The sequence below is a fragment of the Megalobrama amblycephala genome, linkage group LG5 (genome assembly GCF_018812025.1).
Source record: "Megalobrama amblycephala isolate DHTTF-2021 linkage group LG5, ASM1881202v1, whole genome shotgun sequence".
Lineage (NCBI taxonomy): Eukaryota > Metazoa > Chordata > Actinopteri > Cypriniformes > Xenocyprididae > Megalobrama > Megalobrama amblycephala.
In genome coordinates this window covers 21091171-21104218 of record NC_063048.1, presented here as the reverse complement: position 1 = coordinate 21104218, position 13048 = coordinate 21091171, and the positions used below count along the sequence as shown (strand labels likewise).

Here is a 13048-nt window from a genome sequence, read left to right as displayed (position 1 = left end):
TATTCCCATGATGCTGTGTGATTGTGACATGCTTTGAAATACAGTGGCCACATGGGGGTGATAGACATCAATTTTTTTTCTTTTTTTCTATTTGTATCACTTTCAAAATGGGGCAAATTCTAAACATGTTAGTCACATAATCACAGTTTTAAAACCAGTCATTAGGAAATATTAAATACAAACTAGAATTTTTTTTAAAGACAAAGTTTTGAATGGTCCATGCTAGGGTAGTGTTTATTAAAGTTTTCCCATTCACAGCAATGAATTCTAACAGTGCGATAAAGGACTCATGAAACATTTCTACACATTATGTATTCCGTTATTAATCTCATTCCAGTTAAAGCAGACTAAGTTCAAATCTAATTCCAGTTTGTCTTTAAAACTATAAATACTTTTAATATATTTTCTTGTCAGACATACAGTTTTCCAGCTAACATTACGTAAATGTTTTCCAAATATTCCAGTCAAGATGGTAAAAATCCCTTGATGTTTAATATTCAGTTTTATGGGGCAAGCTTATGTTCACTGGCAACCCTGAGATGACCTGCTCACTGCACGCACCTGATTTCAGCAAAAACTTACATTAATTAGATCGCTTACAGTTTTGTATACATACTGTTCAGAAATTTAACGAGACCCTGGGGAAGAAACATATGTCTGTGTTTACTGTTCAATATGTAGTTGAAATGACTAAAATAAGAACTTTGTGAAAATAGGCTTACAGTATAAATGCACACCTTTTCCTCAAGTAGACCTGGCTGGCATCAACCATAAGCATGACCAGGAACATTCATATCACTACAGTAATGACAGTGTTGATCATTTTACAGCAGTAATTATTGGCTATAACCTCTCTGATGGCCCAGAGATGACAAGAGTCTTCAGTTTTTCAATGCACGTCTCTTGATTTCGCAAAGCTTATATTACGTAAAGATGTTTGCACAAGAAATTGTGCTGATATGGGTGCCGCTGCTCATAAGTCAAATAATGTGTGCCCATGCGCAATGATTTGGTCAAATGATATTTAAAACACCTAAGCGGTAATACTCACCTATCAATAAGTGAAAGACAACATCTCCCACAGGAGGTTCCTGTAATCTAAGGCTCTGAAAGTCATGCTTACATTTTTAACATAAAAAAAGAAAGATATTTTGAAGGATGTTGATTTCGGTACCTGTTGACTTGCATTGCATTTCTCAAAATACCATCTTTTATTTTCCACAGAAAAAATAAAGTCATACAGGTTTGGAACAACATGAGGGTGAGTAAATGACAGAATTGTCATTTTTGGGTAAACTGCCCCTTTAAGCTGTACACTTTATATGCTGCATCGGAGGTGTTCAGTCCTGCTCCTGGAGGGCCACTGTCCTGCAGAGTTTAGCTCCAACCCCAATAAAACACACCCGAACCAACTAATCACGGTCTTACTAGGCATAATAGAAATGTCCAGGCAGGTGTAAGGCAAGTTGGAGCTGAACTCTGCAGGACAGTGGCCCTCCAGGACCGAGATTGGACACCCCTGTGCTAGATCAAATGATAATTCATTTAATTTTGCACATACGTTTAACACCTCTCTTCTGATCTCTGACAAAATTAAAATACTGAGAAGCACTACAGATGCGCGCGCATCATTATCAGACAAACAGATGAGAGCAGAATCAATAGCACAGTATTAGAATACTGTAAGGAGAATGACATTGGCAACAGGTAAGTGCTCACAGTACTACATATGAAGGCTTCAGGATATCATTATGAGCCACTAGCATCTAAACATTCATTCTGTAATAATTTATTTCCTCACATGACTGTTTTCTTTTATGATGTTTTTTGAGCTGCTATCTTCTATACAATGAAAGTCAATGGCAATCAATAGCGGTTCAAGCTCCAAAAAAATACAGACAAAAAACCATACTTGTCCACACGACTTGTGTCAATCAACCTAAAAGTATTAGTTTACCCCAAAATGAAAATTCTGTCATGATTTACTCCTCCTCAAGTAGTTCCAAACCTATATTAATTTCTTTGTTCTGCTGTACACAAAGGAAGATATTTGGAAGAATGTCAGGAACCAAACAGATCTCGCCCCCCATTGACTATCATAGTATTTATTTGTCCTGTTATGCTAGTAAACGGGGGGCGAGATCTGTTTGGTTACTGACATTCTTCCAAAAATCTTCCTTTGTGTTCAGCAGAACAAAGAAATTCACACACATTTGGAACTACTTGAGGGTGAGGAAATCATGACAGAATTTTCATTTTTGGGTGAACTATCGATTTAAGCCTGTTATGTATTTTTTGAGAGCAAAAAAATGAAATTAGGTTGAACGTCTTGTCTCATAGACATGGTAACAATTCACTTTCATTGTATGAAAAAGAGTTTTCCACAAAAGAAAAACTCATTTGAGTTTCGAAAGCTATGCGGGTGAGTAAATATTGACAGAATGTTCATTTTTGGGGCCTTTTAAATCTATAATTGTGGTGCCAGAAGAACATCTAATCCTATAGGCTCAAAGACTCACTATAATCACTGTTTGTCTTATTTGATCTGTTGATCCACCTGTGTGGTTTCTGACTCTCTCTCCCTCACACACACACACAGTCTGCAAAAATGATTGTATGTGGCCTGTCCCATCTGAGCCTGTTGGGCTCTATCTGAGCTGCACTATCTGAGTGTCAAACTTATTTCACAACATATTGCGCTGAAGGACACTGTGTTGCCTTGGTGATGGACTATCGATGGACCCATCTGGCGCTTAGCAACAGAGGCCATACAAACACCAGGCCGATGGCACACCTGTATCTGCAGAATCTAAGTCTCTGAATTTATGTATATATGAAGATAATTTCAACCTTATATTAGATATCAATGTTACAAGGCATCTTCATGGACTCTTGTCTGGATTTTCTCAAGCACAGGAGACACAACTTTTGGTGCAAACCATGTTAGAAACAATCTTTATAAGAGTGTAGATGTTTTTGTTTGAATTATATTTGGGGTAAAGCGTGTAAAAACTCGACGTACCTTCCACTTCAGATTATAATGTGTTGCTGGGTAACACATAAATGAAGTTAGTGTTTTAATATTCTATCATACATAAGTTCATCTTCATCTTTCCCTCTGTAACATCACGTGCCAGTTCCACCTTCATCTTCAGACAACCTGAATATAACCATCCATTGTGTCCTTTCCGTGTAGTGTTTTTGGAGCGTGCGTTGAAAACCCGTCAACGGCACACCTTAAATACTCTTTCTCACACATCTATTATCGTGCTGATGCATCCATCACATCAGCTTCCAGTGATTCTCAGTTAAGTTTCCAACCTGCCTGTTACAGTCTGATACACAGGACAGGACAGCACATCACAGTCACTCTCTGTTTATTCCGAGACCTTTCCTTTGATGCGGCCCTTCCCCCAGTTCAGTCAGCGGGTTGCTTGCCGCCTCTCTGTTGCTGCGGCTGTAGAAATAGTGGCCCTATTCCTGATCCACTGGAGGCATGAGGCACCCCAGCACGCCCCCTAGAGAGGAGAGCCCTCTGGGCCGCGGTCCTGACAGGCTCCAGGGTGTCCGGCATGGGCCCACAGGGCGGTCAAGTCAGCTGATCTGAAAACACACAGTGGAAGATCATGAAAACGCATGACTGATTTGTTTAGAGAAAAATAATTAGTGCTACCTGCTAGAGATTCAAACACCCACGCAATCTCATTTCTAAATGACAACAAACCACACCTGAACATTCAAATCTGTTAACTGAGTCAGAGAGAGCAGTTATCGTATGAAACAGTTTCACAAACAGTCTTTTCAATCACACAGTATCATTATTTCTGTGTTCACATTATCAAGTACTGGTTAATAGTTCAGATATAAATTGATGTCTACGGAAGTGATTAAAATGCAGCACGTCACCTTTTGTAAGTAACTTGTCACTTCAAATAATGATTGTACCAATTACATCGTTACGCCATTAGGTGGCGGCAAGTGACAGTTAAAAAATGTATTTGTCATTGAATCATTCATTCAAAAGGTTAATTAAAAAAATGCTGATTCATCCAGCAATGAAACAAGTCTTTCTTTTTTTTTGTATATATATAATTAATTCAGATTCATTAAACATTTAAATAGACTGCAGCAATTGACACTGTCAGTAAATTACATGTTATTTTGTAAATTATATAGTAAATTCCATGTTATTTTGTTTAGTTGCCTGTTCAAAATCATGGAAGAATCGTGATCTCGGTTTGAAAAAAAAAAATGTGATTCTCAATTTATCCAGAATCGTGCAGCTCTACTACTTGCTGAGGACAATTTCAATACGGATTTGGGATTTCTGTGACTTGGGGAAGCAAGCAAACACCTAGTAACCATCCTGAACACCCTAGCGACTGCATAGCAATGCACTGGCAACTACACACAACGCCCTAGAACCATGGAGGCAACTTCTGCAAAGGTAAACAGCAATCACTTTTTCTTAAGAAAAAACTCTCAAGGAATATGGGCGAGTCGACTGTTTTTATATATAGGCCTGCAATAATGCTGATTGGGTAGATATGTTACTGATTGTTGATAGCTGGCAGAAATGACATGATGATTAGTCAGATTTAGCTGGATTTTGTTAATAAAACATCCTTTTAAAGAAAACTGTTGTTAGTTTTTATTTTAAATAAATCCATATCTGTCACATAAAGTTATTAAAAATATATATACTATTATCCTTAAAAATAGATTGTAGTATTGTGGGTTTTATATTTCCACCTAAAAAGGTTAAAAACAAAACATAGTTAAACATGTGTAATCAAACTGCTCACCTAAAAAATAAATTCTGCATTGTAACACTGACAGGTGCGTCAATGGTTTAATCCCTGTGTGTCAACTGACCCTGGCTTTTTTAAAGCCTGTTCTATAAATAACACAGAGAAGATCTGAATTTAACAAACATGGGAACACAATCCTGGTCAGACATTTGCTCTGCATTTGAACCCAAAACAAGGTGTCTGCCACGTCCTAAAATAACAGCCTAGAGCCCTGCTCGGGTTAGGGAGATTTCTCCTGTGCCTGCGGCCGCTGATCAAGATTATCTCTAGAGCGACACGAGAAGCCACGGAACCTTGGCATTTCCGTGACAATGGCCGGGCAAAGTTTCAAGATGTTCCAGGGCCTTGAGAAAAGCAAGAAAAGATGGAGGAAATAAAAAGCGATGAAACAAGAAGGTGGTTTGTGGGATTCACAAGGTCTTCCTGCTCAAAGTCATCTCACAGAACATGTTTTTGGGAAGTGTTTTTCCAGCACACTGAAGTTTTAACTATTCTAAATAGTTACTGGATAATTTCTCCATAATTCAAATGAGATTGCGTTCAATTGTACCTCAGAGGTCCTGGTTTTGTTCATATGTTGTTCTGCGAGTCCATTCTGCTGTGACTCTTCGCTGTGCTCCTGTGAGTTCCTGCTGTTCCTCGTCCCTGTCGAACTCTGCGAATCATTCTCCCAACGAGCAAAGCCTTTGTTCTTGGACGCTTTGCGGTGTGGCCTGTACCTCATTTTGGGGAAGGTGTGCGACCCACTGTCAGCAACGGCAGCCCAGCCGTTCTCGGGCCACAGGGGTTCTGTCTGCGTGGCCTGACTGGTGGTGGCTCTCTGGAGCCGCACTGAGATGCGCTGGGCTGAACCGGTCATCAGGGTGATGGACTTCCCCTCCAGGTCAGAGCCTGACGATGGCGACACAGCAGGGAATGTAAACACCTCATCATCATCTGTGCAATAAAAAGACAAGAGGATGTTTTTCAATATTTTCAGAATAATCAAAAATATAAATCAACAGAATGTTTTGTCTTGTTTTCCATTAAAACATTCCAAAGACAAGATAAATTTACTTGCGAAAATGTGTAGGAAAAAAGGTAGGAAAACTTCAACACCCACAATGCACTGAGCATGCTGCCGTCCAAAGCCACTCCTACCAGTCTGCTATGGATACGCTTGACGCTTGAGTCAAATACTGCCTTTCTTTAGTAGGAAATACTTCTTAGCAAACTTTTAGTCATAATGGTGTCGACTTTTTTATTGTTCCTGGTGCAGGAATTCAAAGAGTGCAAAGAATCATAAATGTGGAGAAAACGCTGTGACGGAAAATCTGAAAAACCTCAGTGTTTCTAATAGATCACTTGCGTCATATCTAGATTTAAAATGTATAGCTTGGAGTTGTCACCCTGGGTCACATGACCATAAATGATTAAACCACTGCATGTAAAGGGATTCGTAAAGGGATTCAGTTGTTCGTTTTACTTTGGAACGCCCCTACAAATGGCGTTCCCTTCCCGAAGTGCCCTTCAAGGGTGCAAAAATGCTGTTTGGAAAAAAACTGAAAGAAACTTTTTGCTAAGAAATTAACATAAATTTCGCGGGCCAGGTAACAGAGAACCTTGCTCATTTACATATACTTCAGACGATTTAGCAATACAAAGTGGCTTAAAAATCGGCAAAGTTACACCTTTTTGCTTTCTAAGTAAATCTTGTTTAAAAGATGTTAAGATATATATATATATATATATATATATATATATATATATATATATATATTTGCAATCATACATTTTTGTATTAACCTTTTCAATGTTAAGTCAGTGTATGTTTGTGTGTCAGCCTGAAGGTAGTGTACACCCTCATCTATGAATTTTTCCTCTGAGATAAGCAGTGGTGATGTACTGTACAGGTGTGTTTTCACCTTTGCAGGTGGGCAGGTTGGGGCTGCTGGGTAAAGAGCTGTGTGTAAGCACTCCAGGAGACACGCTGCCCAGCGATGTGGACCGAGGAAGACGTCGGCATGCCAAAACCAGCAGCTCACGACACTGTTTATGGCAGTTCACTCCACAGTCTGAAAACAATTTTTCAAAGATTCAGTTTTAACAAAAGTGCGCATTTACTTAGATATATAAAGAGAACTGTATAGTAACAAAAAAAACTTGTATTGAAAATGTTACACACATGCATGGGACAGATTTAAACAGGACATTTAACAAGCCACTAATATCAACTAACTAAATAGAAACTAGAAGTGAATTTTCAAGGCTAATGGCCTGTTTAAACTTCAACATCTATTGTGATCTGCTCTATTTATTTATTTTTTTTTACCTTTGCACTTGTATCCTTGTTTAATAATTCCCCAGAGCTGAAAACATGGACCACAGGGTGAAGAGGAAGGACATGAAGAGGACAAAACGGAGAGAGAGAAGCATATGAGTAAATATGAATTGGGGAAAGAAACAGCAGGTTTATGCTGTATTTGAGTTCAGGGTTTCTGTACACAGACCCATGTGTAATAAACAGGCTACTTCCACACGTTGCACCCTTCCTGTGCAATATAGTGTGAGAGAAGCTGGATATTCTGTTTGTGTGTCTGAAAATCTGTTTAAAAGAATGTGTGTGTTAAATCAGCGAATTCCTGTCTAACCATCTGTGTAAATAGAGAACAATCCGAGCAGCAGTGACTATGACTAAACACTCACTGTAGTGTATACACTCCCTCTAAAGTTCATCAGCCCACAATATTCAGCAATATGCCAACAGGAAATCTGATGCATTTACTAGGAAAGAATTTGTACAAATCTTATCTGTGTGTAGGGTCAGTTGTCACCTTGGTAAAGAGAATTTTTTATGTTTATACAATGACCCACAAAAGTATGTTGACACTTAAAATGTCTAAATGCCATTGCATTATATTAGTAATACATATGTTGTTTTTTAAAGGCTTAGTTCACCCCAAAATTAAAATAATGTAAATTTATTACTCACCCTCATGTCGTTCTACACCCGTAAGACCTTCGTTCATCTTCAGAACACAAACTAAGGTATTGTTGATGAAATCCTCAGTGAGGCCTCTATTGAGAGCAAAGCCATTCAAACTCTCAAGGTCCATAAAGGTACTAAAAACATATTTGAAACAGTTCAGGTGAGTTCAGTGGTTCTATCTTAATATTATAAAGCAATACTTTTTGTGCGCCAAAAAAAAACACAAAATAACGACTTTTCATCAATATCTATATGGGCTGATTTCAAAACACTGCTTCAGTGCTTTACGAATCTTTTATTTCGAATTAGTGATTCGGATCTCCTATCAAATGGCTAAACTGCTGAAATCACGTGACTTTGGTGCTCCGATTCACTGATTCGATTCGTAAAGCTCTGAAGCAGTGTTTTGAAATCGGCCTATATAGATATTGTTGAAAAGTCTTTATTTTGTTTTTTTGGTGCACAAAAAGTATTCTTGTCGCTTTATAATATTAAGATTAAGAACCACTGAACTCACATGAATTGTTTCAAATATGTTTTTAGTACCTTTATGGACCTTGAGAGTTTAAATGGCATTGCTGTCTATGCAGTCCTCACTGAGCCATCGGATTTCATCAACAATACCTTAATTTGTGTTCCGAAGATGAACGAATGTCTTATGGGTGTAGAACAACATGAGGGTGAGTAATAAATGACATTATTTTCATTTTTGGGTGAACTAACTCTTTAACTGTGTTTGCATGCTTTTTTTTTTTCCAATTTGTTTGATATTTTGTTATATAATCCCAAAGCATCCACTGTATCTCATTCTAGAGTAAATTTACTACTATTCAAATTTTTGGAGTTGGTAAAATGTTTTCTTATGATCAACAAGGCTGCATTTATTTGAAAAATACAGAAAAAAACAGTAATATTGTGAAATATTATTACAATTTAAAATACGTGTCTTCTATTTTAATAGATTCTAAATGTAATTTATTCCAGTGATGGCGAAGCTGAATTTTCAGCATCATTACTCCGAGTCTTCAGTGTCACATGATCCTTCAGAAATCATTTTAATTTGCTGATTTGGTGCTAAAGAAACATTTAGTCTTATTATCAATGTTGAAAACAGTTGTACTGCTTAATATCTTTAAGGAAACCAAGACACATTTCTTTGATTAATAGAAAGAAAACGAAGAAAAAGAAGAAATGCTTCCTTGTTGAATAAAAGTATTCATTTCTTAAAAATTAAATAAATATGTTACTGACCCCAAACTTCTGAACAGTAGTGTTTCATTACTTATTTATTTATTTATACAGTCAGCCACTTGGTCTGTAATGATCAAAACGGCAACAAAATGTACTTAATGTGACTTAACCAATCAGAAATCTTGGGAGTGAGAAACAGCTAAACACTGTGGTTGAGGTTGGATTTAACCTTTAAACACTGTCTGCATGATTCAGTGATATTGTGGTAAACTTCTTTGCACACACTCACAGAGCTGACAACTTCTACTGCACTTTAGTCACAAAGAGTATCTTTGCATAAGTGTTGCACAGGAGAAATCTCTCAAAATACATGTGCTGATGTGAAAGGAAAGTAGTAAATTTAGTAGTTCTATCAGCTCTTACAAATCCAGCGCAGTGTTCACAGAATGTTGGCTTCAGGTAGGTCATCTCCTGGAAGTTGTGAATAAATCCAGGACCCATCTTACACTGCAGCAGCGGGTTGGCACGCAGGAAATACGCCATCATCTCATCCTTACTGATCAATCCATCCCTGAAAACAAAAACAGAAAGGGATCATCATGATATCCTCCATGCAGCTCATAGAGCAGTCAACATAACTCTTGCTTTGCTGGTGCTCTTCCTGTGTCACAACAGGTACAGTATCTAAATAGAAGTGTGAATGCAGGGGTCAGGACAAATGCATGCAGTCACGCGCCAGTAATGCGGTTTGAGCGCTGTACTGCTAAGATGAACCACAGAAGACGCCTGGGGAATTTCTGAGTGTGTGTGAGAGACTTTGTGTGCCTGATTCTGTGCGTCCCACACCAGGAGGCATGACCTTCAGCCTTTTAACAATGCGGCAGGTAACCCACACTAAGCAGCAGCATGTCCTGAAGTGACTAAACCGTACACATGCTGAATTTTTAACCTTTGACCATTAAAAATAAATACGTTTTAAATGCTATATGCATTCATCCAGTTGTACAGAAAGCATCAGGCTCAAAAAAAAATGCTGCATTTTCACAAAATTCACAAAAACACTGCACTTTAGTGCTCTTTAAAAATGTATTATTGTTGTTTAAATATTACATCACGGTGTTGTGTAGTCTGCACGCCATGCTCTGCTCCATTTGCAGCAATAAAACATACTTACAAATTTAGCACGGTTGAGAAGAACCCTTTAAGGAATTGACAGACACATTACATTGACCCTGTCGGAAAGGAGACGATGTACTGAAAATGTGTCTCCTCCAATATCATTGAATCTCTGCCCAGGCTTATAAACGATCATCGACACAGACTATGATCTGCTCTCGCCAAGAAACGCTATTAGCAGTTTGGCACTGCAGGGGTCTGTTACACATTTCGTGTGTGTGCGTTTCCTACTTACTGGTCTTTATCAAGCACGCAGAAGGAATCGAGGAAAGGGAAATTTGCAGCGATACTCTCAAAGTCTTCCTGAGATATGTATCCGTCATGGTCGTGGTCATAGTTTCGAAAGACAGACTTTACATGCAAAAAAACAACACATGAATACACAAGTTAAATGACTTGGCTGTAATCAGCAAAAGCTAATTACGTACATACATCTTCTGTTAAATGACTGGACTGTTCTTTGTACATTGATATGATCTATAACCAGATTCTTCTGAATAAACCACTCAGGAAGTTTGGAGTCACTGAAATATGCTTGACATAATCAGCCCCTTATATTCAAAGCTGATTTGAATTTATATAGAACATGAAAAGGTTTTTAATATCATAAATGTCTGTGAGTGTTGTTGTTGACAATATCTTACATCTACGACCTTCCTGATGTGTTTGTTGACCACTGAAGGATCTGGTTTGGTTGTGACCCCAGAGGCCCAGTCCAGTGGAGCCAGAGGTTTGTTGGGTGTTGTGGGTGATGTTGGCTGCAGAAAGACATAGATGTTATCAAATCGATTATGTTCAATGCTAGATTTTTACAAAAGCTCTTTGAGAGAGAGGAGAAAACCAGTCAGTATGTTGTGACCACAATATCAAATGGATTTCAGTGGAACATAGAAAATTATGAAAATTAAAAGACCCAAACATTTTGATTAAGTAGCTTTGAGTCATACCTCACTGATAAAAAACTTTAGGGAAAAAAAAAATATCATATGTTCAAATATGTTCATAAAGGTTGCATTTATTTGATCAAGTAATATTATTACAATTTTCTATTCTAATATATCTTAAAATGTAATTTATTCCAGTTATGGCAAAGCTGCATTTTCAGCATCATTACTCCAGTCACATGATCCTTCAGAAATCATTCTGATATGCTGATTTGCTGCTCTAGAATGAATGTTATTGAATTGAATAGTTTTGTGGAAACTGATACATTTTTCTTCAGGATTCTTTGCTGAATAAAAAAAAAAACATTTATTTTTAAATACAAATCTTTTGTTACTTTTGATCAATTTAATGCATTCTCAATGAAAATATTAATTTCTTTTGAACAGTAGTGTAGTGTATTAGCAAAGCAAGCATGGGCCGTAGTCATCTTACCTGAGATTTGGGGTTACGGGGTTCTCTGAGCAGGGACAGCTCATAAATTTCATCCTCTGTGTAGTACAGATCTAAGGACAGCTTTACACAAACAGACATAAAATTGAATTAAAATCACTAATTTCCTTTGAGGATAAAACCACTGTAATTCAGTGCTGCTGTCAGACTTGAACTGTGTATGCAGATTTATGACCACAGATGTGTAAGCTGAACTCACAGTGAGCAGGTAGATCAGATCCATGTTGGGCTCCACCTGAGCCACAGCGCTCTGCAGGGACACCAGCTCATTAAAGGTGAGATACAGCTGCTGCATCTTCACGATGTTCACTTTCCCATCCTCCACCCAGTCTGGGAAAACCACGTGCACGGCAATCAGGTCTTTCAGGTGAACGCCTAGGATTGGGATCTTAAACCCTTCGCTTTCACTGAAGGCTTTGCGGTAAGCACAGTAATTACCGTTTGACGAAACCAGTTCTGTCATTTCATTCCAGATCTGTCAATAGCAAGAGAAAATGACAGTTCCTGAAATGAATCAACTCTTTCTGTTATATGTTCTAGATATCACATATCTGACCATTTGTTTTTTTCTTGTTAGTGGATTTCTACGAAACATCAAACCAACATCTGCAAAACATTTTTGTACAACCAGCTTCACTTCCCTGAGCCATTTTATAAATATTTTTCTGGTATTTTTCATATGATTATAACTAAAATATTTCCCAAAAGTGACATCAACTCCCTCACAAGTGGGAGTTGTCCTCCAATGACAAGTTGACTTAACGGACAAGGGCGTGAATAGTTTCTCAATTCTTGCACCTTTGTAACCTCTGGGCTGAGGTGAGAATGAGTTTCCTTCAAGCGGGAAATCGAGCTGTGACTCAGACCCCCGACCACAGCCATCAGTGTGTTAAAGTTCTGCAGGTGGAGCAGTTTCTGAGGAACAGAAAAAGAGACGAACGGACAGATAGAAAGACATGCATTAGGCAAGGTAAGGCAATGCATGTTTATTTATATAGCGCATTTCATACATAATAGTAATTTTCAAAGTGTTTACATAAAAAGTAATTAAAATAATCATAAAATAATCACAACAGATGCATAAGAAATAAAAAATAACAATAAAAACATAGATTAAAACTGATTAAAATTATTACTAAATTCTGGGTGTCCCTATCTGAATGAAAGAGTCTGAGAGTATCGATTTGTTATTTTACACTAGTAGCAACACCGGATTTCCAACTGTCTCTTCATCCCTAATAAAGTGTGTAACTTTACAATGTCTGCTTGTGATGGCTTCCAGCAGATCTTCACCCCAAATGGAGTGCGACATTAGACAGACAGACGATAAATAGACAGACAGACGATAGACAGACAGACAGACAGACAGATGATAAATAGACAGACAGTCAGATAGATAGATAGATAGATAGATAGATAGATAGATAGATAGATAGACAGTTGGACAGACAGACAGATAGATAGATAGATAGATAGATAGATAGATAGATAGATAGATAGATAGATA

General features: G+C 37.8%; 1 protein-coding gene across 4 annotated transcripts in view; it reads right to left on the bottom strand.

The window, feature by feature from the left end:
• Nucleotides 1-2173: 2173 nt before the first annotated feature.
• Nucleotides 2174-13048, bottom strand: part of rasgrp3 (RAS guanyl releasing protein 3 (calcium and DAG-regulated)) — a 43913-nt gene continuing 33038 nt past the window's right edge. For all 4 annotated transcript variants that reach the window (XM_048191162.1, XM_048191163.1, XM_048191164.1 and 1 more), the window contains 10 exons: nucleotides 12340-12456; nucleotides 11741-12016; nucleotides 11524-11604; nucleotides 10791-10904; nucleotides 10382-10497; nucleotides 9394-9541; nucleotides 7123-7159; nucleotides 6716-6865; nucleotides 5362-5747; nucleotides 2174-3603 (listed from right to left, as the gene is read on the bottom strand). In XM_048191162.1, the coding sequence (XP_048047119.1) occupies nucleotides 3595-3603; nucleotides 5362-5747; nucleotides 6716-6865; nucleotides 7123-7159; nucleotides 9394-9541; nucleotides 10382-10497; nucleotides 10791-10904; nucleotides 11524-11604; nucleotides 11741-12016; nucleotides 12340-12456 (1434 nt within the window). In that variant the 3' untranslated portion in view covers nucleotides 2174-3594. The remainder of the gene's footprint in view (nucleotides 3604-5361; nucleotides 5748-6715; nucleotides 6866-7122; nucleotides 7160-9393; nucleotides 9542-10381; nucleotides 10498-10790; nucleotides 10905-11523; nucleotides 11605-11740; nucleotides 12017-12339; nucleotides 12457-13048) is intronic.